This window comes from Hippocampus zosterae, chromosome 5 (assembly GCF_025434085.1).
Source record: "Hippocampus zosterae strain Florida chromosome 5, ASM2543408v3, whole genome shotgun sequence".
Lineage (NCBI taxonomy): Eukaryota > Metazoa > Chordata > Actinopteri > Syngnathiformes > Syngnathidae > Hippocampus > Hippocampus zosterae.
Window position 1 is genome coordinate 17,307,790 of NC_067455.1, and position 24,359 is coordinate 17,332,148.

At 40.9% G+C, this 24,359-nt stretch overlaps 1 protein-coding gene and 3 long non-coding RNA genes across 5 annotated transcripts; 3 read left to right on the plus strand and 1 right to left on the minus strand.

The window, feature by feature from the left end:
• Positions 1-337: 337 nt before the first annotated feature.
• On the plus strand, positions 338-5,190 carry LOC127601516 (uncharacterized). Its single transcript, XR_007962581.1, has 2 exons — positions 338-430; positions 4,545-5,190. It is a non-coding gene; the product is annotated as an uncharacterized LOC127601516 (long non-coding RNA).
• Positions 5,191-6,710: 1,520 nt separating this feature from the next.
• lyplal1 (lysophospholipase like 1) lies at positions 6,711-22,348 on the plus strand. 2 transcript variants are annotated; one of them, XR_007962546.1, is made up of 6 exons: positions 6,722-6,841; positions 7,248-7,347; positions 8,184-8,353; positions 18,020-18,135; positions 20,831-20,992; positions 22,004-22,140. XR_007962546.1 is itself a non-coding variant. In XM_052066601.1 (5 exons), exons 1-5 carry the CDS (start codon positions 6,757-6,759, stop codon positions 22,232-22,234), a joined length of 702 nt encoding a protein of 233 aa, XP_051922561.1. In that variant the 5' UTR covers positions 6,711-6,756; the 3' UTR covers positions 22,235-22,348. The 2 variants fall into 2 exon arrangements, 1 of the variants encoding a protein (XP_051922561.1); XM_052066601.1 differs by lacking the exon at positions 20,831-20,992 and having other exon boundaries at positions 6,711-6,841; positions 22,004-22,348.
• On the minus strand, positions 11,286-11,827 carry LOC127601405 (uncharacterized). The gene is made up of 2 exons (XR_007962552.1): positions 11,773-11,827; positions 11,286-11,697 (listed from the first exon to the last, which is right to left on the minus strand). It is a non-coding gene; the product is annotated as an uncharacterized LOC127601405 (long non-coding RNA).
• Positions 15,240-17,415, plus strand: LOC127601401 (uncharacterized). The gene is made up of 2 exons (XR_007962548.1): positions 15,240-16,513; positions 16,590-17,415. It is a non-coding gene; the product is annotated as an uncharacterized LOC127601401 (long non-coding RNA).
• Positions 22,349-24,359: the final 2,011 nt, after the last annotated feature.

The following is a 24,359-nucleotide window of genomic DNA, read 5'->3' on the forward strand; positions in this document are numbered from 1 at the left end:
CGGGCAGTAGGCGGGGGACACCCTGAATCGGTTGCCAGCCAATCGCAGGGCACACAGAAACGAACAACTATTCGCACTCACACTCACACCTAGGGACGATTTAGAGTGTTCGATCAGCCTGCCATGCATGTATTTGGAATCTGGGAGGAAACCGGAGCACCCGTAGAAAACCCACGCAGGCCCGGGGAGAACATGCAAACTCCACACAGGGAGGCCGGAGCTGGAATCGAACCGGGTACCTCTGCACTGTGAAGCCGACGTGCTAACCACTGGGCCACCGGGCCACCTTGGTCTGTTTTGAAGTTATTATTTATAACACATAATTAAAGAGAGGATATACCAAGTTTCCAACACAACACAACCCAAGCAGAACAGAGAACCAAGACTACTGGATCATTCATCTTTAGTTTCTAAAAATACTTTTAGCCAGGTGAGTATCACTGTTCTGAAAAGTTCTTGAAACATTTATTCCTTTTCTGCCGGATAAGGAAAGTTCATTTCATTCCACCTGGCTCAATATGAATGAGATACACTGTTCCCATTTTCAGTGCTGTGCATACAGTATCTGGCCAGAACTACTTTCGTCAATCAGCCAAGCCTCATCTGAGGAATGGATACTGCACAATAATAATAATAATAATAATAATAATAATAATAATAATACATCACATTTGTAAGCGCCTTTCACAACACTCAAGGACACTGTACAGCCAACAAGAGAAAGAACTGTACATTGTGTGAGAAGTGTGAAAACTGCAGGCGGAAAAAAACATTTTTGAAAGTGAGTCAATCAAGTCTTAAAGCCAGTCATAGTCAAGTTAATTTAATTCTCATTTGGGCATTTGGGATAGATTTGGGACAGTTTGATGGAGCCAACCAAATTGGGCTGAATCGTGTTATTTCTGTTGACCTTTTGGACTGAACATGTACAGTATACTTTGAATTTTCTAGAAAGAGAATACCTCCATCACCATCAAAGTAAGGCCTGAAAATAAAGAGATATTGCCAGAAAATTATTTGGCCTCCAGTAAGCATTCCTCTACTTCCAAAACCTCTGCTCCTGTGGCGGTTAAAATATATATACTGTATATATATTACGAATGCTGAGACTAATGCTGAGTTCAAACAAAACGAGTGGTACTGTGAGAGAAATTAAAGGTTGTTGAAGACACAATGAAAAGCCGACTTGAAGCTGACTGCGCTGATTCAAATTGTGAGAGACATTCTAGTACGTATTGTCACTGCACCACCCATTGACCAACCACCCAGTTATTTACTACATTAAAGGTTCTGCATGTTTACTTTTTTCCTCGCGATAAAAAAATTTACACTCAGGAATATTTTCATGTCGGTTGAGTTATGTGGCGCTCTCCAGCAAGGGTGCAGGAGGGGGTCTTTGATGTGGAGCCATAAAGCTTAGAGAAAGTTGCCAAGGCTGCGTACTACATTTGAACTGAAGCAGGATACTTAGGTGAATAGCGCATACATTGTGTTGTGGGGTTAGAAAAGGTATCACTGTGCCAAATTCTACATTGCAGGAATGAGAGGAACATTGATTACAAATAAAAATTGATCACAACTAAGCCCTACCAACCAAAACACACATTTGTCGAACTGAATAACTGGGTGATACTGTTCCACTCCAGTCCTGTAGGTACCGATAAAACACTTTTCAGTCAGGGAGAAAACTGCCACAAACAGGTAGCCTTTTTTACCGATCAATGCCCCAATGCAAGCAAACTGTACTAACGAACGACAAAATAAATTCTACAGCATGCATTTTTATCCAGATGTGAATCACAATGTAATAGGTTCTTTCTTGGCACTTTTCCTGACAGCTAACTGAAATCAAACAATTTATCTCAATACCAAAGCAGTGTACAATGGTACAAATACAGTAAAATGTGGATTTGTTTTGTTTTCAAACATGGTAATTCTGTGACTTGTTTGATTCTGAGCTGAATTCTATCAATGTGAATGGTTGTCTATCTCAATGCCTCAGTCCTGACTTTGACTGTTGATCTGTCCAGTGTGTCATAAAGAATATTAAGAAGGAAAAGCTTCAGCTCTGTCCCAACTTACTGGCTACATCTCTGCCAAACTTGAACTTTTCCCATGGACTTCCTCAGCAGTAGCCAGAATTAAGAATGTCAGTTATAAGGAATTTGTCAGTTTAACAATGACCTCTTCCTCTGGATGATGTGTGACTCACGCATAATTACTCATTGCGAACCCTCTCTGTTTTGGTCCATTTCTGGTCAAATGAACGATCAGTGAAGCTTGGAATTGCTGGAGTTGAATTAGTACACAAGGTTCATCAGTACTCTGATAGTGTAGTTGTACAAGCTGCTGCCTTTCATCCATCTGGCCTTGGCCTCATTAGCCTCATTATTTCTACGCTGGATCAAAAATGGGTGGGTTGTGTTTAAAAAAAAAAAAAAAAAGAGCATCCCGCATTAATTTTTTTTTTTTTTTAAGGGACTCGCTGTGGTGGTTTGTGATGGGACGAGCCAAAAGAAACACTATACAATTCCTCAATGGAAAAGGGCTCTCATCTACACTTAATATTGGCACACACATGCTAACTTTGTGGATAAACATAAGGCATTTGTTTTATTTATTTATAAGTTAAGTCTTAGTTTTGTAATTCGCTTTTCTTGAGAGATTCTGTCTATCAATAAGGTCATCACAAGCATTGTGACACCGTCAAATCTCAATACAATGAGTACAAGCAGTAACTCTATTTGCTTTAGGCCCTTTAAAGCAACACTTTCCCCTGCTCATTGTGTTATAAGAGAAGGGTTCAGCGCAGGGACACAATTTGTGTGGTCCAGTGAGTGCATGGCTTAGGAAAATGACCAAAATTCAAGCTAACTAGGCCATGGTTTATACAAGATAAGATGCTCAAATGTGTTTAAACTGATATGCAGATCCAGACATTCCATTAGGTCACCACACAGTATGACAGAGTGCTGGAAAACATGTTTTTATCAAGATAACAGTGGCAGTGCGGAATTCATGACTGTGCATACCTAAACCATGGCAGACCATTCTATTTAATCTAGATATTATTTCATAATATTCAGTTTCATTGCAAATTGTCTGTTTATGATTATGCAAATTATATCACCAATCTTCTCCAAGAAGTGGCATTACCAAATGTTGGCTTCCCTAACCCACATGTGAAAAGCAAGTAATTAGGAGAAAATGCATACTATCATTCTAACGACATTGGCAAATCCACGAAAAGAGGAATCATATAATTCGCAGTGAATTATACTTACTTTTGTATGCCACACTTTACTAGAACATTAACACAAGAACAAAATGTGAGAGTAGCTCAAGCCTTCCCACAGGTGGCTTGGAATTCTACTGCCGCAGATGAAATATGGAAATTGGAAGTGCATCAACAGACACACCCCTCATTGATAGTAAGTTTGTCTCTTTCCCCAAAGCCCTAAGACTTATGAAAACGAGAAATCCATCCTTTCAGTCTCCATACTGCTCATCTAGTCTAGAATGGAAAATATGTACTGTATATTTTTTGTCTGGATTAAAAAAAAAAAGTCTTTTTTTTTCCAGTTCCGCCTGTTTTTTCTTATCCATGAAGTGTCAAAATATTCAGAATCTGGCAGGTACCAAGCTAAAATAATGTCTGAAAAGCCTTATTTTTAACCATTTACTTTACCCAACCTAAAACCACAACGTCTATATAAGACATGGAAAATTCCGTATCTTTTGAGTCCCTTACGGAGACAAATGAACACATTTCCCTTTTATACTGGGAATTCACTGAAATATTTGTTTTTTTTATATTTGACCACATCTTGCCTGTGTTTTTTTTCTCGCAATTATTTTCACATTTCAGTGGGTACCTGCAGAAGGCCATTTCCACTGCCCTGTCAAGTTCAAATACTATTTGAAACAATCAGTATGATATATTTTTCTCTTTATACCTACAATTTATTCTGAAACCGTTTTTATTATCAATAGATGCTTTTAGAAACCAATCTTTATTCTTCCCTATTTAGCACTGTTGGGCATGTCGGGAAATGTTGCCGGTCCCTCATTCGTCATTCACCGGCCCGCCAGTGCATCAGTCATGAGTCTGTCACTCCGTTATTGTTATTTTTACAACACTTCCATCATTGCCAAATTACAGTTTGTCACCGATATTTTAGAAAAAAGGGTAATAGCACACAATTGTGTTCGATTCCAAATAGTTTGAACCACTTTACAGAAAAAAATACATTATTGTTATACAAGAAGAAATGTATTTAGTGTGGACGTCACTTGGTTAACGCGTGCCAGAAAACATTATTTGCCGAAGGTCATCTTTGTTGTTCGGGTTAGTGACGGACCCTTTAAACGGGAGTCCGTCAGTGATGCACTGACTGCCCCGCACTGCTTTTTAGCTCTGAAAACCAAGACATTTTGAACTTTTGCATCACTGCAGTTGCTCTTTTTTTCAGAGCTCCTGGCAACACTAAGTGAAGTAGGAGTATATTTAGTATCATGTTTTGTTCTTTTTTTATTTCCTGCAGGCGCTCACCTTGTCTGAGGTCTTTCTCACAAACATTGGGGAGTGGTTAATTCTGGTCAACAACAAGCACACAGCCATCATTGTTGCATCATCTGTGCCCTTGCCGCTCTCGCAGGAGTCAGCAAGACGATGCATTAGACGTTGATAAAGTTTGTACCGGTAGATAAAAACATTATCACCTCTCTGTAAATACAACAAGATGTTGGTTGTGATGGATATAATTCAGAATGATCCCTTTTTACATTGCAGGTGGCCTACTCGTTCTCGTCAGCAAATGCGGCCCATGCCGGATGGAAGTGGTGCTGCACAACCTCTGCCCATGCTCAGCTCTATGAGGTTACTCTTGAGATGTGTGGCATGATTGACAACGCTGAGATGGCATGCAACCATTATGAGCTGTAGCCGACCCATATCAAAAAGTCTCAAGAGGCAGTGCAGTGTCATCGCTGCCATCAAAGGCTTCACAAACCCCTGGAGAATCCCTGTCAAATGCTGCCTGCACTTGCCAGAATCTGGGGCTCCAATCGATCCAGAACTTGAAGTTGACGTGCTGCAGGCTGAGGCTGCCAAAGAGCAGTTCATCCAAGACTGCTTCGTTTCCAAGAGGAAGGGGTTCATAGGCCGCCCCCCGCCCACCAAAAAAGAAAGATCAAGACAATGGATCACTGCAGCAAAAGGCTCAAACTAACATATGCAGCGCACGTGGAAGTTGGATATTGATTAAAGTTAAGCTAATTGGCACATTGCATAACACAAAAAAGACTCTTCAAAGGTATGTTTTATCCATGCCTTCCTAATTTGGTTATTCTCGTTTACAGTTCTCTGTGCAATACAGCAGAATAACCTCTCTTTCAGCTATTCATAAGGTCACAGATTGAAGAATTGAGGAAGTTATGTGGTTCATCCTCTCACCTATTTCACACGCCCTCAGCTCTCCCGTTGGCTAGTTTGCTCAACCAAACAAGGCCAGTGTCCTTCAGAATCTGCCGAAGGACAGCAAAGAAGAAATAGCCTACCCCAAAGGATCCCTTTTACTTACATGCCCTTTTCCAAATGATCTTCAAACTCCCACCAACTTGTGGCGAGATTTACATGGAACTCTTAGAACTAATGTTTGCCAAGCCTCATTACGGGCTCTCCACAGATTAGTAACAGACAGATTTCAAAGCCAAGGACAGACTCAGGCATGGTTTTGCTGAGAAGTGCATCACGGATGGTCCAAACACACAAACACACCCTATGACTTGAAGTCATTCCTTGGTAATAAACTGAACAAAAAGCAGCTATGAGACCTGCTTGTCAAGGTCTGGGAGAGCTATGAGGCAAACAACTCGGATTGAAAATAGTATGAAAGCAGTGGTGTTTTATGATAGAAAATCTATTATCTAAAATCAATAAGTTGACATCAGACTTAAGCAGACACCCAACATACAATAGTTTGAGCACAAATATTATATATAGGCTCTACAGTGATGAGCAGATAATATGGTTTTGAAATTGTGTTTTTGTCCTATGCATGAATTGCTATTTTATATTAGTAGTAGATAGTTTCTGTGTTTGTTACAGATCCAGACGCTGGAGATGTACTGCGGTTCTACCAGAAGGAGACAAACAACCATATTGTCTTGTACTTCCACCAGCCTGTTACTTGGGGGTATAAATCCTGTGTGTTGAGAACACAATTGCACAGACATATTTATGATCCTTTACCATACCAGCAAGCTCGCCCTCTCATTCATTTTTACCACAGTTCTGGTAGGAAAAAAAATCACGTCCTTTAAAGTACTGTATGACAGAACCATGAGACTCACCGAGCCTTGACGATTGTAGCACCCTGCTGAGATTTTATGTCTCAACTGGGAAGGACTGTCGCAATGCTTTTAAAGACAAAGGCAAGGTGAATCCTAAACTCCACACTGCTTTCAGACACTTTGGTGCAGACTGGCTGGTCACAGCTCAAATTCAACAGGAGATGGAGAGCTTCACACACATCAAGCATGACCAAGATTGATGTGTTTGCATTTGACAGAGACAAATAGTCATCGTGTTTTGTTTTGTTTTTTTTTGGTGCAATTGTTCAATAAGAATTAAAAAAAGATTCCATCCCGTGCTACGGAGCCCCTAAGGGGACATGGAAGGAATGTCCCCTTAGGGGCTCCGTAGCATTGCGCGCACTCTCGCGAGATTAAGTTACCGGTACAGTATTTACCGTCATGGCTGCTATACAGAAGCTTCGCAAGTGTGTTGTGTCTCCCACAGGGAAGCACTCCGCTTCGGTGATCTTTCTGCATGGTTCAGGTGCGTTGTTTCTGAAACTCTCAAGTATGCAAGAAGTTTTACCTTGATTATTTTTTAATAGTCAGTCGGATAGTTCAAGGTTGTCAAGACTGACTTCTTCACGGATTTTGCTATTTAAAAATACTACTTTTAGCACAAAGATTAAGAACGTCTGTGGTGTTGTGGTCCACATAGATAATCTAGCATCTGTTATGGAATAAAGTAGCCCTTGAAACAGCTGTGCAGCATTTTCATGTAGTGCATTGCAGCGCATTTACTCGGAGGATTCCTTCTACAGTGAATCATACTATGTAAAAGGATAATATTGTGTTGAAGAGATCAGTACATTACGCAGGACACAATATCAACATATAATTTCCATGATTCCCATAGTCGGTACGCTGATGGTCTTAATTTCCACAACTAGGTGACACAGGGCAAGGATTAAGAGCTTGGGTTCGAGATGTGATGATGCCTGGTCTGACCTTTGCCCACATCAGAGTCATTTACCCCACAGCCCCAGCAAGGTATGTTTAGTGTGTGTTTGTTTGTCAATGTACTAAATATGTCTCAAAGGCGACTCAAAATTCTTTGAAATACTCTTCTTGGAGGCGTTTGGAAGAGTGCATATGTCTGAATCAGTCAGACAGGTTTAAAGTTGATATTAAGCAGCCATGCCAGCCTCCTTGTACAAAGTCTGTGTAAGATCCGATTGAGTCCATGTGTGAACTGAATAGGTCATCGTGGAGAGAATTCACAGCGAGTGAGTGGGTGTGGTGTTGTTTTGATCATGTGCCTGGAGCAAAACCAGGAACACTGGCGGTGCTGATATGAAAATCCTTTTCAATTTACATGGCTGTTTATGAAAATATGACCTTGCCGTGTGATAGTGCGTACAGTATTTAAAATACATTCAGAGTAGAATTTACCAATCCTTAATCTAATACTGTCTATTCAGAACCTTGTTTATTTAGCTACGATAACTACAGTGACGATTTTTAACAAATTTTAAAAAAATTATTTGAATGTTGACACCGAGTCAGTCTTGAAGTGATCTTTGATCATCGATTTCTGTCTTTGATACCAAACAATTTCCTTTTCAAGCACAAGACAGTCGAACCTCAAAAAGTGAATGACATGTAATTTGGAAACTGACCTCAAAAGTGTGACAGGAGAGGTAGAAAGTTAAATTTGAAGGTGAGGAAAATGTGAACAAATCCAAGGACAGCTAGCATTCCAAAAGCAATTTTTGTCTCCCTTTAAAGTTCTGCAATTAGAAAATTGTGTGTGAACATTTTAAATAATTAATAATTACCATGTTACTGTCATTTGAGCTGACCTTTGACCCCTTAATTCCAATCAGACCATACACACCAATGCATGGAGTTCTGTCCACCGTTTGGTTTGACCGATACAAGATCTCATACGACAGCCCAGAGCACCTACAATCCATAGATGCCATGTGCAGCACCTTGGGGTCCATCATTCAGGACGAAGTCCTTGCTGGGATCCCCAAACATCGAATAATCATCGGTATGAATCTGTGATACTATTAGTTCAATACATGATCCGTGTTTTGTGCTTATCGTATTATATTGCTTGGAACTGCAGTAATTGGCTTTTTTTATGCATGATGCAGAAAGGGTAAGTCTGAACGATTCTGGAAAAAATAATAATCACAACTGTTTTGATTGAGAATGAAACCAAAACTTGGTCTTTATTCAGTTACTAAAACTCAACTACTCCATAGCCTCATGCCCATTCATCCCTGCATGTTGAATACTTTATTCGCTCGTGTTTTTGTCAAGTATTCAATTCAATTAAATTGTATTTATAGAGCACTTTCGAACAGCCATCACTGCATACAAAGTGCTGTACATGGAGCAATTTAACATATACAATAAACAGTAAAACAAATCGGTAACAAAGACGGTAGAAAGCACTGAACAGTAAAACCAAGAACAAATCTAAGTCATGCTGAGCCAAATGCCAAAGAATACAAGTGAGTTTTGGGGAGGGATTTGATCATGTGAAATTCATGCCTATAACATTTTTCTGCGACATCCACATCTTTGATGCCTTTCATCTTTGCCCACCTAGAAGCCTCTAATAAGCATCGGCCTTCTTTTTTAATCTTATCTTATTTTCACAACACATTACCTGTGTAAATGTGTGGTCGTATGACAAAAAAGTCCTTGGATCCTCAAATATTTGGAAAGGAGAATTCCTTGAATTCTTGAAAACTCAACTGAAAATAGAATTTGAAAGAACAATTGAATTGAATTGAATACGACTTTATTGTCAAATGTGCTGTACGGTACAGATGAAATTTCTTCCCTCTCAACATAAAACAAGAGGAGCAATAAAACAATGAAAAAAATAAGAAACGTAAAATAAGAATGTACAAAAATTATAGCAATTGGAGAAAAAAAACCCCAATAAAAACAAATGCAGTCTGTTTAGGCGCGTCTTGGTTTCTTATGGGCACTGTCACAAGAATGACATAAGAAGTAGGTTGCAATAGAACTCGTTATATTTTCACAGATTGGTGAAGTGTCATCTTCCCTGTGTGTATTGTTTCCACAGCATTTGCACGTGAATATACGGTTATTTGAAGGGATATCACTCCTGAAGTCGAAGATAATTCCCCGTTAGCATCTCAGTGGAATATTACATTGACTTTAGCATTCGCGGCTACTTTTGTTTGAAAAGTGAAGCATGTTTTGTACAGCCCAATTAGAGTAAATTTGGGACGTTGTGTTAAAAATTAATCATTACTTATACCACATGAAGGTAGTTTGAGCAAATTAATCAGTAGCCTCTGAATTAATCAGTAGCCAAGAAGGAGCTCTGATTTTCCAAAAGGTTGGTGATCCCTGCTATTAATTGTCCTGTGGTACGATTGTGAGCACGGATGGTTGTTTGTCTATGTGTACCCTGCGATTGGCTGGCAACCAGTTCGGGGTGCACTCCGCCGACTGCCCTGAGGTAGGCTCCAGCACGCCCGTGACCCTTGTGAGGATAGGCACATTCGAAAATGGATGGGTGGGGAAAAAAAGAGGAGTTATTTTTGTCAACAAGGGGTCTAGTATATTGTTCTGCACAGCATCATGAATGAAAGTGAGAGTGATTTAAAATGGTTAAAACATATCAGTAACTGACTTCAACATCCTCTCCTATGTCAGATCTTTTTACTTTGGCTGGATGGTGGCGATGCAATCTGTCAACTCCCAACACAACCACTCTATCCCTTTCAGGCATTCACTCACTCACAGCCCTCCCTTTCTCACAGTATCTCTTTTCCTCTAATGCCGTTCCCCTTCACATACACAAACTCGTAGAGTCACAAAACCTTACTCCCTGCCTCCCGTGGTCATGATATAAAATAAAGAATGCGACTCATCAAGTTCCTGAGGCCTTTTATATTCTGCCAACAGTGAATAAAGCGTTTGTCAAGGCATTTCTCTGCCCTAAAAAGCTTTTTGCTTCAAATATTACTCTTATCAAGCCCATTTAAATCACTGTGAAATACAATGAGTCAGATGATGTACTATAAATATTATGACTGGAGTAAGGTAAGAGTTCCCACAGGAAACATATGGTAGGCCATCAACTGTTTTAATTTCACGGTTGCTGGTCACCCCTGAAAGAGGAAACTACTGAGAGCGGTGGGGAAAGGTTTAACCTTCAAGTCGTGAAACCATGAAGGTAGTGCTGCAGGGGAGGTTGGGGGTTTGAGAGAACTGTGTGAAAGGCATAGTGTTAAGGGCCAGAAAAGCTCCCCGACTTGATTCCTAAGAACTGCAAGTGAAAAAACATGTGCTCATGGGAAAGTGCTGAAATACGTTCTTACGAAATCATAACATTTTGTCATTAACTATAAATACTCAGTGGATTCACTTGGCTGTTCTGTAGAAATGCGTCCCGGTGTTCCCAAAGTGCACTTCCCTGGCTGATCGACAAGCACTTGAAGTTTCTATGGAAATCATTTTTGAGGGGGCAAGCTGCTGTTCCGGTATAAAGAGAGGGAATTTCAAATTGAATACACATTCCATTCATTGTCAGTATCGTGGAATGCCATATTCTTTTCTCAGTACCCTTTATCAATTTTCTTGTGTTCATTTGTTAACGGTTAACAAAAGAAAACAAGAAAATGGATCAATGCTTTAGTCGTTTTTAGTGGACGACGTGACGTTTTTTTTTTAATGTCACAAATTTTGCATATACAGTAAATATTCTGTAGTACGGACTCGTGTTTGCGCTGTCCAATTTGTCCTGATAACAGAAATTCCTTATTTGGGAAATGAGCATGGTACATGTCCTTTATGAACCTGCAAGTATGTTGACAAAATGCACGTGTAACAACACAATCAATAAAATACAAAAATATACTGTCCAAAAACTGTCTACAGTATATAACAAAAACTGCAATACAGGTGTATCCCCCAAAAAAATCACAACAGTAAAATACATACAGTATTTTAATGTTTATTTTTTTCTGTCTTGGGAAAAAAATGTGTATTTTGGATTGTTTTGTTGGATGCATTCTTTGGTTTATGACAATGTTTGCCTGCGTGTCATACAGTTTTTCTTGCTAGTTGCAAGTAACTGTCCCGTTGATCACCGATGTCTGGTAATTCTTGTGCATACTGAAGGATTTTTGTTGCCATTCGCATTGCTTCCTTGCTGGATGGTGGCTTGTCATCAGGAGTTGAATCGATGCCTTGTTTTTTAAAGTTTCGTAGATTTGCGTCTTTCCGACTCCAAGTGTCTGCCTGATCTTTTTAACTTTATGTCCAGCCTCGCTCAAACGGATGGATGCATTTCACTCGCTCTGTTCCAGTCGTTACAGTTCTTCTACGTTTCGATGCGATGATCTACACGACGTAATTGAATAAAGTTAAAATCTTTTGCAATTACAGTAAAACGCACGGCAATAAAATGTCGCTTACACGTCTTCGTTTCGAATCTGATGAATGAAAACGGCAAAGCGAACATGTTTCTTCGAGTCGAGTGGGTGCTGCTTTTAAGCTTGTGCCGCGTTCTCCAGGACTTAAGTGAATAAAATTAAAATCATTCACAATTACAGTAAAACGCACGGCAATAAAAACTCACACATCGTCATTTAGAATCTGATGATCGAAAAACGCGAAGTGAAAACTTGTTTTAGCGTTGTGTCTTTTCCGTCGCATCTGGTGGGCGTCGCGTGTATTTAAGCTCCCGCGGCATTACACCTCCATCCGGGTTACGGGTAGTGGAATATACGCTTACACAAATTCTGGTAACTCGTAATATCGTAGTCAAAATGTTAATGCATACGATTTTATTCCGTTCATGCCAGCGGGGGCAGGAGAAGTGGCGTCAGGTGTTCAGTTTCTGTCACAGATTTTCTCGGACAAAGTTAAAGAAATGACTCGGCACACAGGAAAATTGTCTTCAATATCGGCGGGAGCGGATCTCTGAGAGCGAACGACGGTTTGTTGCTCCACAATCACACTCCCGAGCTCCCTTCCCGCCAATTCAGACTTTTATTGTAACACACAAGGAAAACACTGCCCCCCGATATTTACATACCAATCACCCCGGTCCGGTTAAACATTGAACCACTAGTACGTTGGTGCCTTTTCTGTCTGGTCTACATTGAATTAACATGTTGCAGACTTTGCGGATGGCCAATGTCGCCTGGGCGCGACGGGTGTTCTCAACTCGTCTTTTGTTGTTCAACCGCTGTTCCCGAATTATCCATTCCCCTTTTGTGACCGAGTTTCGCCCTCTCCCCTGTGATCACCCACCTATATTGACGTGCTAATTGTGGACTTCAACAGCCCTCCGGCTTTGTGCACAGGCATTTGGGGGTGCTGGATACGCGACGTTTAGATGTGCCCAGATTAAATGAAACTTTAAACATGATACAATTTTGCTCATAGATTCCTCTAACAACTTCACACCCACTTCTGGGATTGCACAATATCCTTGAGCATAGTTGGAGCGCTCATGTTACCTCTGAAGGCAGAAAACCACTAGGTCAACTAATGCTGGGCTAACCCCGAACGATTTTCACAGTCTCAGACTAAAAACTGCAAATCAGATGGAAGTTTGAGAGTTACTGGAGTTCAGTGCACTACTGTCATCTTGATCGACTAGTGTAAGGTGGTAATCTCAGTTGTTTTAGGTGTCTTTTCTTAGTCTTGGCGTAATGTCGCGGGGATGTGACATTGCCAACAGCCAATAAATGAGCTCTAACGAAACCGGAAACAGGAAACTTTGCAATCTCGATCAGCATGAAGGGGAAACACCGGCAAAAAAAAAAATGATGGGAGAAGTTTACTTTGTGGGGAAAAATGTTTAAAGATTCCATTTGTAGTCTTGTAAATAGTGACCCTGCAAAATTCCTAGTCTTTGTGAAAACTCATTCTGACACTAGACTGTGACGAAAAACTCAAACTTCAAATGCGAGCAGGTGTTCAATGATAGTTGTCCAAGGACCTTTTCACAATCTTCTCAAAGTCTTCTGCTATACTTGCTGCGATCTTACATCACATCACACGATGTCGATCCTGTTCATACAAAATAGTCACATTGACCTGGTGGCACAAACAGAGTCACAATTAAAAATCACAATTTCATTTATCTGTATCTATTGGTTAGGATATGATATAAAAAAATTTTAGGTCCTATTTAGCTGACAGAACCTTTTGTGTCAGCCTTGGCTGCTCTGGGTCATGCACTGCTCCCCTGTCATGTGGTGTTCCACGGGACTCAATTCTGGGGCCTCTGCTGCTCTCGCTGTATCTGCTCCCAATGGGTTCCATTTTAAGGAAACATGGTATTCCCTTTCACTGCTATGCAGATGACTGCCAGATCTATGTTCCACTAAGCAAAAAAGACACCTTCTCGTTTAGGCCACTTCTGTCCTGCCTGGAAAAAAAATTAAAACCTGGATGGCACAAAATTTCTTGAATTTCAATGAAAAAAAGACAGAGGTGATACTGTCTGGTCCCAGTGGCCCTTCTACATCCCATCCTGTAGACTTGGCCCCCATGTCTCCTTATCTTAAGTCAACAGTCTCAAACTTGGGCCTTAAACTGGACAGTGATTTCAAACTTGACCGGCAAATTGGTGCCGTTGTTAAATCCAGCTTCTTTCACCTGAGACAGCTGGCCAAAGTAAAACCTCTCCTCTCTCATGAACACTTTGAGACAGTAATTTATGCCTTTGTCACATCCCGGCTCGATTACTGCAATTCCCTTTACTTTGGAGTCAGCCAGTCCTCCATTAAGCGCCTTCAGCTGGTCCAGAATGCCGCTGCCCGCCTCTTGACTGGTACTCCTAAGAGGGAGCACATAACTCCTACTCTGGCATCCCTTCACTGTCTCCCCATACATTATTTTCAAGATCTTCTTAGTTGTTTTCAAATCTCTAAAGGACCTCGCGCCACCTTACCTCTCAGAGCTCATCCGCCCCTACACACCTGCCCGCCGCCTCAGGTCTGAGGACCAGACATTATTAGAAGTACCAAGAACTAAACTGAGGCTCAGAGGGGATCAAGCCTTTTCTGTTGCTGGTCCCTCTCTCTGGAATGACCTCCCACTGAACATTCGGCAAGCCTCCTCGCTGCCCATCTTCAAATCCCTCCTCAAAACTCACTTGTATTCTTTGGCATTTGACTCAGCATGCCTTCGATTTGTTCTTGGTTTTACTGTTCGGTGCTTTCTACCGTCTTTGTTATCAATTTGTTTTACTGTTTACTGTATATATTAAATTGCTCCATGTACAGAACTTTGTATGCAGCGATGGCTGTTTGAAAGTGCTGTATAAATACAATTGAATTGAATATAAAACAAAACCCTTTTTACAGACGTGTGGGATGAACATCCAATGGTTTTCTTCGTTGTAGTGATAAGTCATTGTCGATGACAGTTCATTGATTCATTATTTTCTTTGTATTTTTAATGGAATCTGAACTTGAATGTTCTGAACTTGCTTTGATGCTGGTGTTAAACTGAGCAGAATCATGCTGGTACAGAGGAGCAACAGCAGACGTCTTTGTGGATAGAGCCTAGCTGCCCGTAAATGATGTCATGTTGTTTGTTGAATTAACAACGCCTGTGCTGGAGGCACCTAATTACAGTATTTTGCGTCAGTTGCTTCAAGATGCAATTATCAGCAATGTGTTCCACAATGTTAGTTTAAAAAAATTGAGCTACTAATGCTTCACTTGGATCACATTTTTCTCTTCCCCCTTCTTGAAAATTAAGCCAAAGTGTTCTGTTCTAACGACCAAATTATGCCGACTACCTGTTTGAAAGCTGAGCAACCAGTGCCAAATACGGACACGCTTGAGATGGGCCGCCGTCATCCTTGCGCCCTCCTGTGCCCTGCCCTGTGGTGAACACCCCGAAAACCAAGAATGGTGAGAAAAGGGGCTGTGGAAACCCAAATTGTATTCTGGTACGCTTAAGGGGGGACACTGAAACATTTGCAGATTGGAAAAGAACCATGCCTAACATAGATCAACCATGAAATTGAGCCAAATTATATTGGACCTGCAATGGTAAGGCAAAGCAAAGCAGCCTTGTTTATATGGCACGTTTTATACACAAGGCAACTCTATGTGCTTCACACAGGCAGAGACACAACACCTACCAGCATTTACAAACACAACAGTGAACAACATTCAGAAGCAAAGCAGAGAAAACAGAAGTCGCTTAGAAACATTACCGAAAGCATGTACATGGACAACATTACAACACATTAACAAAAACCGTTAAAACCAGTTAAAAGTAAAGAAACTAAGACTTGTTTCCAACAAAGAAATGAGTTCAGAAGAGATTATTCACGCTTCACCATGTTTATATTGCACTCTGGGCGCCACTAATTGACTCAAGTCTGCAGATCTCAGAGCCCTACTGTGTTTATATTCAATCAGCATTTCTTTGAGGTATTCAGGACCACAACCATTCACTGATTTATAGACTAACAGCAGCATTTTAAAATCTATTTTACAGCTAATTGACAGTTTAAAGCCTTCAGGACTGGATTAATATACTCGCATCTCTTTGTTGTGATCAGAACTGACGCTGCGGCGTTCTGAATGAGCTGCAGCTGTTTGATGCTCTCCTGAAAATAATCAAGTCTACTGGACGTAAAAGCATGGATCATTTTCTCCTAGTCTGCTTGGAGCATGCAGTCCGTCAATGTGGATATGTTTTTCCACTACTAGCAGGGTGTGTAAGTCATTGATTTAATATGATATCTGAAAGTCAGGTCTGAGTTGATCAGCAACCCAGGATTTTGGATTTGGTTTCTCAAGAGAGTGACCTGCAGGTGTTTTCTAAAAACAATCCTCTTTATTGCCGAAAACAATTACATCTGTCTTGCTTTGTTTTAGCTAAAGGAAATGTTGGTTTATCCAGTTGTGCATTTGCTCTAGACAGTGAATTCATTGATTGTTAATTGATCTGGTATCATTTGCCGACATTGACAAATATACTGTAGCTGTTTTGTCATCTGCATAACCATGATACCCAACATTGGCATTCTGAAGCATTTGACCCAAAGCTAACATCTACAGAGTGAGCAAAAGGGTTCCACGAACTGACCCTTGAGGGAACCCACATGTCATTTCCACAATTAGATTCAAAACAAAGTAATTCCTTTCCTCTGCGTAGGACCTGAAACATTTTAGGACCCGTCCAATTAATCCCACCCAAGTTTCTAACCTGTTCAGCACTATCTTATGATCAACTGTATCAAATGCTTGACTGAGATCCAATAAGACAAGCATCGACATTTTGTCTGCGTCGTAGTTTGGCAGTGGGCGTAATGCGCAAAAGTCTTGTGACACGTTTCCAATTTAACGAAAGGGACTTTGTCCCCTTGACTACTTTTGTCGCACATATGGTGTTGATTCTACTTTTGTTGAACAAATTGTTGCATTCCCAGTGATAAAGAAAAAAAGAATTAATGACAAAAATGTTTGAGGTGGAGTGCGCCGGTTATTGCAGGAGGAGCTCTAGCACCTCCTAGTGCCTCAAGACTCTTACCTATAATGGTTCAAAGAGTTTGGTGTGGGAGGACTTGACTGGCCTCACAAAGCAATGAAGTAAAATGTATTTTGGACAAGAAATTTGATCGATTCATTTTCCATATCTGTGGTAAGGGGAGAGTTTGAAACAAAAGTAGGAGGTTTTTGTGTGTGAGTGTGTGCGTGTGCGTGTGCGTGAGAACTTCACTGGCCTCACCAAGTGATGAAGTAGAATGTATTTTGGACACGCAATTTGTTCAATTTACTTTCCATTTCCGTAGTAAGAAGGCGTAAAGGGTTTTTTTAAGCATTGCTGCCTAGAGAGGTTCGCAGTCTTTAAAATGATTTTTAAAATTTGCTAAGTGCACTTATTCATAATTGCACCCAATTATCATTTTCATTTGGACCGGTCAGTTAATACGGGAGTGCACATTTCCCATCTCTTCCTTTCACTCTTCTTCCTTCAGCTGTCTGACGTGATTTTGGGTACTTTGGACACTTTCCCAGGTGTACACAGATGTGAAAGATTAAGGATAGAATTGGATGGCTTATTACAAAGTACAAGACCTTTTGGTCTAGTTGATGATGTGAAACTTATGATTTGTTTCTTTCTCTTTTTTTTTCTTTTTTTTTTTTAAGTGAGCCTTGAGTTGCCCTGCATAAATGCATAATATCCATCCATCCATCCATTTTCTAATCTGCTTTATCCTCATGAGGGTTGTGGGTGTGCCAATTGCAGGGCACACATCGACGAACAACCATTCACACGTACACACCTAGGGACTGTTTAGAGTGTTCCATTAGCCTGCCATGCATGTTTTTGGAACCCACGCGGGCACAAGAACATGCAAACTCCACAAAGAATGGCCAGAGCCGGAATTGAACCCTGCACCTCTGCATTGTGAGGTGGACGTGCTAACCAATTGTTCACCATGTCACCCTATTTTTTATTTCATTGAAATATATTTTATATTCGAATAAAATTGTTGTCACTTGTGATCAAAATTGTAAAAAGACATAATGACATGACCAAGTATCGGTACTCGGTATCGGGAAGCTCCCATGTGTAAGTTCCTGTACTTTATCTGAAAGAAGTAGCATGGGTCCATCGCTAGTTCAGATGTGGGGGGGAAATAATCAATTATTTTTCTCTTTGTCTCTCCAATTGCAAGGGGGCTTCTCCATGGGTGGCGCTATGGCCCTCCACTTGGCATGCCGCTACCACCCTGATGTCGCTGGGGTTTATGCGCTCTCAGGTTTCCTCAATAAAGACTCCGTTGCTTTTCAGGTACAACACATCAATGTATACAAAGTCACTCCCTGTTATTTCTGGTTACATTCGTGAAGTGTTTGACGTTTTAATTATTATTTTAAGTGTGTTTTTTAATGACACATAAACAAACAACTTACATAAACAAATTGGAACCTCCTTCCACCTCCCCGGGATGCCGAACAGTGGGTCTTTGCGTAAACGTTATGCTTCAAGATGAAATTACAAAAACAATCATCCAGTAGCCAGAGTAGTCGCTGCCATATTTGAAACAAATTATAAAAATGCTTAACAGATAGCATACAATCTTAAATCAGATCCTTGAGTATACATAACTCGCAACCTCCCAGATACAGTGGCTGCCAGTTGGCGGAAGGGAGTCCTTCCATTTAGAAAGAAAAAAGCCTTCTGGCCAGTATCATGCACTGAGAGGAGAGGGTGTACTGGCCACCCTCATGCTCCAGAGCAGGTGTTTCTTAACCTGGGTTCGATCGAACCCCAGGGGTTCGGTGAGTCGGTCTTAGGGGTTCGACGGAGACTCTGCCAAGCAGGGAGAGACACGGCGACTCAACATGTTAATTAATTATGACACGCCCGTTTGGCCATCACTGGCTGCAGATGATCACATGACATTGCTTGTCCAATCGGTGCCATGGGAAATTTAGTTTGCTTCGTAGTCAACATGTGACTGTCGCGATAGTACGTCGTGTGATTTTTAAAAAAAGTATATTTATGTCTCCTGAAATTGTATTTACTTTTTTCTGTTTTTAATAAATGTGTTTTTTTATATCTTGGATTTGTAAAAAAATATATATATATATATATATACACACACACACTATTTTTTTTCACTCATGAAGGGTTCGGTGGATGTGCATATTAACTGGTAGGGTTCGGTACCTCTATAAAGGATAAGAACCACTGCTCCAGAGCAAATGTTTTTAAGATATATTCACCTCCCATGTCTGCCTCCCGTGTTTTTGTACACATTTCTATGATAGGGTTTGTTGAATGCAGTAACATATCAATTCTACTCATGTGTTTCATATTAGTTTCACAATAAAATTTCATCAAGGAGTGATGTGAGGTGTACACAATGGGAAACAGTCTGAGTTGAATATATTGAAATATTGAAATATCTTTGCTGCCAATGCCAGAAAAGTTGGACTATGAACACTGAATTGTCTTAATAACTGTTCAAATGAGGCAAATCTCTTGTGTATGTCCCATACATTCTGGTTTCCCTTTTTCTGGTTTCTGAGCGAGTATCAAAAGTGTCATAAAGCACAGATGGAGTGAACATATTGACTCTTGTCTCTGGTGCTGCAAATGAAAGTTTGATAGAGTCAAAAGATCGATTCTAATTGCAAATCGTAACTGAGAGTATCTCCACTGTGTGGACAATTATTTGACTGCTGAGACTCAAAATGATTCTTTCGAGGTACTTTCAAACATAAGGCTATAGAACCTGTGGATTAAATTGAACAATCCTCAAGAAATATTCAACTGAGATGCACTACTTCCTCTATTAGCCATTAGTAATACATGAAATTTGAAAGTGCCATACCTCCCATTGTGTAACTTATAGAGAGGGTTTATATTGTGGAAAATTGCACGATGAAATGTTAATAGAAAATGTTGTAGTTACTGCAAGTATTCCTCAGTAATACAGAGAAAATGGAGCGACGTGAATATTCACTTTGTGAGTCAATTTCCAGTGTGTACCCCTAAATCTTCTTTCAGCAACCCTAAAATTTTAAGTCTGGGGGTTTGCTCCGAGTAAAAAAAAAGTCAGGAGCCCCGGATTTTCCAGTTGAATGAATGTCCAGAGTCCATAGACTGACGTGATACTTGGTGCTTTGAAATGAAATTGGTGTGTTTGTGTACATGCACGAGCTTATATACTGTACATACAGTTGCAAGTTAAAGTATGTCAACTCTTTTCTAAATATCATTTGTCACAATCACCAAACACCATTTTCTTTATTCAACTAACCAATTGGATGTTGCTGTTTTTTTCCCAATTTTAATTTTTGTGTGGCCAAACAATCTGCTTGTGCTAAAATTTTATGGCAAACTTATGCAGAAATCCAGATACTACTGTGCCTTGACTTGAGTTTAATAATGTTCCTTGACCACGCTTGTACCTCAAATTGTTTTTCCCCATTGAAATGAATAGAAATGCCATGACTTCCTGCTTCTCAAAAAAAAACCACAATCTTATTAGAAAAGTAACACTACACAGCATTGTAAGCCTTGAAATACATCCTGTATTCCCACAATTCAAGGGAATGTAAAGATGTAAAAAAAACAGTTTATGCATCATGATTTTATACACCTTCTGGGGCACCATGCAATTCATTCAAAACAGTTTCAGTTGTCTGCAATCATAGTCGTTTGCAGAGGTTAAAGAATAGATGCCGACATGTAGTTTTATGGTCTGTCTACATGTGTTGCTGTTGCCAGCTAATGGGCGAGGGTCATAACTCAAATTGTTCACAAGGTAAAAAATAAATAAATAAAATCCTGGCAAGCGACATAGGGTCAATTGGGTCACCCTTGAGTGGAGGTAATAAATACTGTATCCATTTTCATTGCTTGTGATTTGAGTCAAAATCTCGAATTTCATAACATTGACTTAATCACAAATATAGCCACCTCCAGCTAATATATGCCAATTTCAGACTTCAATTCTGAAAGATGCATTTTGCAGGGGCCTTGCGGGGCGAGGGGGTTGTCCGACGGGACACCTGGAAGCACTCTGCTCCGAGGATGCATTGGGCCTAGTATTGGTGGCGCCAGTAAATCTATACTTCCGTAGGTTGGCTGCCATCTGGATGTTATTCCTCAGAGTCTTTGGTGTTAGTGTGAAAAGGTCAGATTTTTGGGGGGATTTTTTTTTTTTTTTTTGCTGACGACCGTGGAACTAAAAGTGGGAGTTATAAAAGGCCTTGTGGGAGCCCCCGCAAAACTCTGCTTACTCCAGCGCAGTCAAACCACTATATTTACGATTACTTGTGAACATTAGGGGTGTTCACACGGCAAGATTTGGTCCAGGGCTGCCCCAGTAGAGCGTTCACACGTGCAAATTAGCTCCGACGTAGCCCCGGAAAACGGCTTATACCGGACCAAATTTGATCCACCTCAGGGTGGGGGTTTAAAAATCTGCTCCGGAGAAAATGCTCGTTTGCGAAGCAGCACCGATGTAAATTTGCACGTGTGAACGCAACTGGGTTAAATTTGCTTCAGAACAAATGCTTGTGAAGAGTTTGCGTACGGCGAGAATGCGTTGCTTTCGCACTCTGTCGGACTTCCGTCATGTGTTTGTTTAATAACGACACAAGACTTGGCTGGTAACATCTTTGCTTTTGTAGGAGACTGGACTGTCTCAGAGTTGTTTGTGTAGTTTCTTCCTTTGTTGTGTGTTCACAACCCCCCGCTCCCCATAATTGCGATTTCCTCTCTTGATTTTCTGTTTGGCGCATTACGTGTTTGCTTTTCTGAGTGTCATTGAAGTCATCATTGATTTACGTTTTCGGGGGCGGTCACTCTCGAGCAGAAGGCAAGGAGACCGAGAAGGAGAAGGAGTAGTTGCTTGAGTTGTGTATACGTTTTAAAAAGAACCAACACGACAGCTCATTTGTTTTCTGTCGTTTTGCTCCACTGCAGAAACTGACGTGTGAACGCAAGTGGGGCTGCACAGACGCTGTGCCGGTGTAGACACGCTCAGCAGCTTTGTACATGTGAACGCTCCACACAATTTGTTGCGGTGCAAAATATATCACAACAAAATACATCGGTGCAGCGCCGGAGCAAATGTGTGCCGTGTGCACACCCCTATTCACAGTACACTGGCCCTCACTTGTGTAGTTTTTGTGTCATGAAGGCAGTGGAAGAGTGCTTCAGAGCGGGACACTCCCTCCCAGAGTTGTTCCAGTGCCATGGGACAAGTGATGAGCTGGTGCTTCATCAGTGGGGAGAGGACACATCGGTATTGCTACAGAAGGCAGGGATGAAAACCACTTTCCACTCCCTTCCTGGTCTCCACCACCAAATCTCCCTGCAAGAGATGGAGCTGCTGAAAGCCTGGATTCTCCAAAAGCTTCCATCCAGCTGATCATCTCATCTCCTCATTGTGTGTATAATGTTATTTTTGTAAAAATTGTTTATATTTTGTTGTTTATTGTTGCCATTCTTTATTGAAAAAGCATGTAAAAGTGTTCATATAAGCCAAGATAGTCATTATTTGTATATCACATACCAGTAATTATTTTAATATTTTTTCCCCAGTTCAAGGCTCTTGTACGTAAAAAAAAATTAATTCAATGAAGGTACAAAACAATTTAACATTAAGTGCAAGAACTCATTAGGTGCATTTTTTTTCATACAGATCAACTCAAAAGATTTTAATGTTACTCTGTTTGTTCTGCATGTCATTCAAATTGAATGGGCCTACCCTCTCGCGCAGCCGTTCACTTGTCGTTGTTGAGGGAGATGTGAAGCCGAATGCACCATTTGTAACGAAAGCCGCTTGTCCACCATACCCGCTGAGAACACTTTTAACGCCTTCGAATAAAGCGGTGTTTTTGGATTACACAACTTGGAGTACGTCCTCATGCACGTTCAACAACTGTCAACAGTTCTTGTTGAAATCAGCAGCTGGTTGGAATCCATCACGTGCACTTTAATTAATTCAAGGACACGGAGTATGTGCAGTCTTGCGTAACTTGCTTATTTTCCACTTCGCACAATCATGAATGGGACGGCATGGTGATCGACTGGTTAGCACGTTCGCCTCACAGTTCAAAGTTCATGGGTTCATATCCGGCCCCGGCATTCCTGCATGGAGTTTGTATGTTTTCCCTGTGCCTGTGTGGGTTTTCTTCCGGATCTCCTTCCGGTTTCCTCCCACATTCCAAAAACATGCACTGTAGTTTGATTGACCACTCTAAACTATCCCGAGGTGTGATGTGCGAGTGAATGGTGTTTTGTCTATGGCTGTGTCCAAAGTCACAGGTTGCGTCCGCCGGAGGCCGCATTTCCGGCTGCATGATGTCACTCGCCACGCAACTCGACTGCACGTGATTTCCAAATTCTCGAAAGACAATTCGGAGGCCGAGTCCTTCAACACCATTAAAGGCTCATCCTCATGTAGCCTCCGTGGACCGCATCAAGAACGCGCTAGTGTTGTGTGATGTCTACCATCTTCTACTGTACTGGTTAATTATCACTTAAAACTGGTCAGTTGCTTGGGCGGAAACATTTTTATCATTGTCACAAATAATCAAGGGGCCACGTTAGGTATGGGACCCCTACACCGGTTGAACCATCCCTACCGGAGAATCACGGATTGATAAACGTGGAACTTCACAGTGCAGTGAAAAACTTTTGTTTGATTCATTTTTTCCCCTCAGGGTTTCCCTACTTTAATGATTAAGGTCAGTCAACAAATGTAAATATCAAACAAAGACAACCCAGGTCAACATAGGTCTTTAAATGGTGCTTTTTCTTTATTAAGGGGGAAATAAATTATTCAAAGCTACCTGGCACTGTGTGAAAAAGTACTGTCTCCCCCCCTAAAAAAAAGACGTTTTAATATATACACTGTATATAGATATATACTAGAGCTGTCAGTTTAGCGCGTTTTTATTGGCATTAATTTAAATGAATTTTAAATTAATGAATGAATTTTGGGATTAAATTTTTTCTCGCGAGATTAACGCGGCACACGTCACAAGCGGATGTTACGTTGCTCTATAAATACACCAGAAACAAAACAACAAGCGTGCTGCAGAAGTCCACGCCCATGTATGTTTTGCCAGGCGCGAGACACCAAAAAGGGATACTTAATGAGTTTATGAGGAGTTTATGAATGGAAAGTTTACTTTTAAATAGTTGCCATATTGCTCCACTGACAAGACCAAAGTTATCTGTTCTTCTCTCTCTCTCTGTATCATACAGGTATACGATGTATGCCACTGACGCGATTGTTACTTGTTTGGAACTATTTTGTGTGGAAGGTTACAGTGGTCTGTGTCCATATAAATAGAGCGGGTGGAGCTTCTCTGTGTTCGTCTGACAGCGACAGTGCGCTACGGTGGTAGCGACCTAGCGAAAGTAAAACGTCTCCAGTGTTGTCATCGAACCAAGTGTAGTCATTCGAAATGAGGTCTACACAAAACCGTTGAGAGACTTCCGCGCAAGAAGGACACAATCAACATAGCCTGACTGTGTTAGGGGGA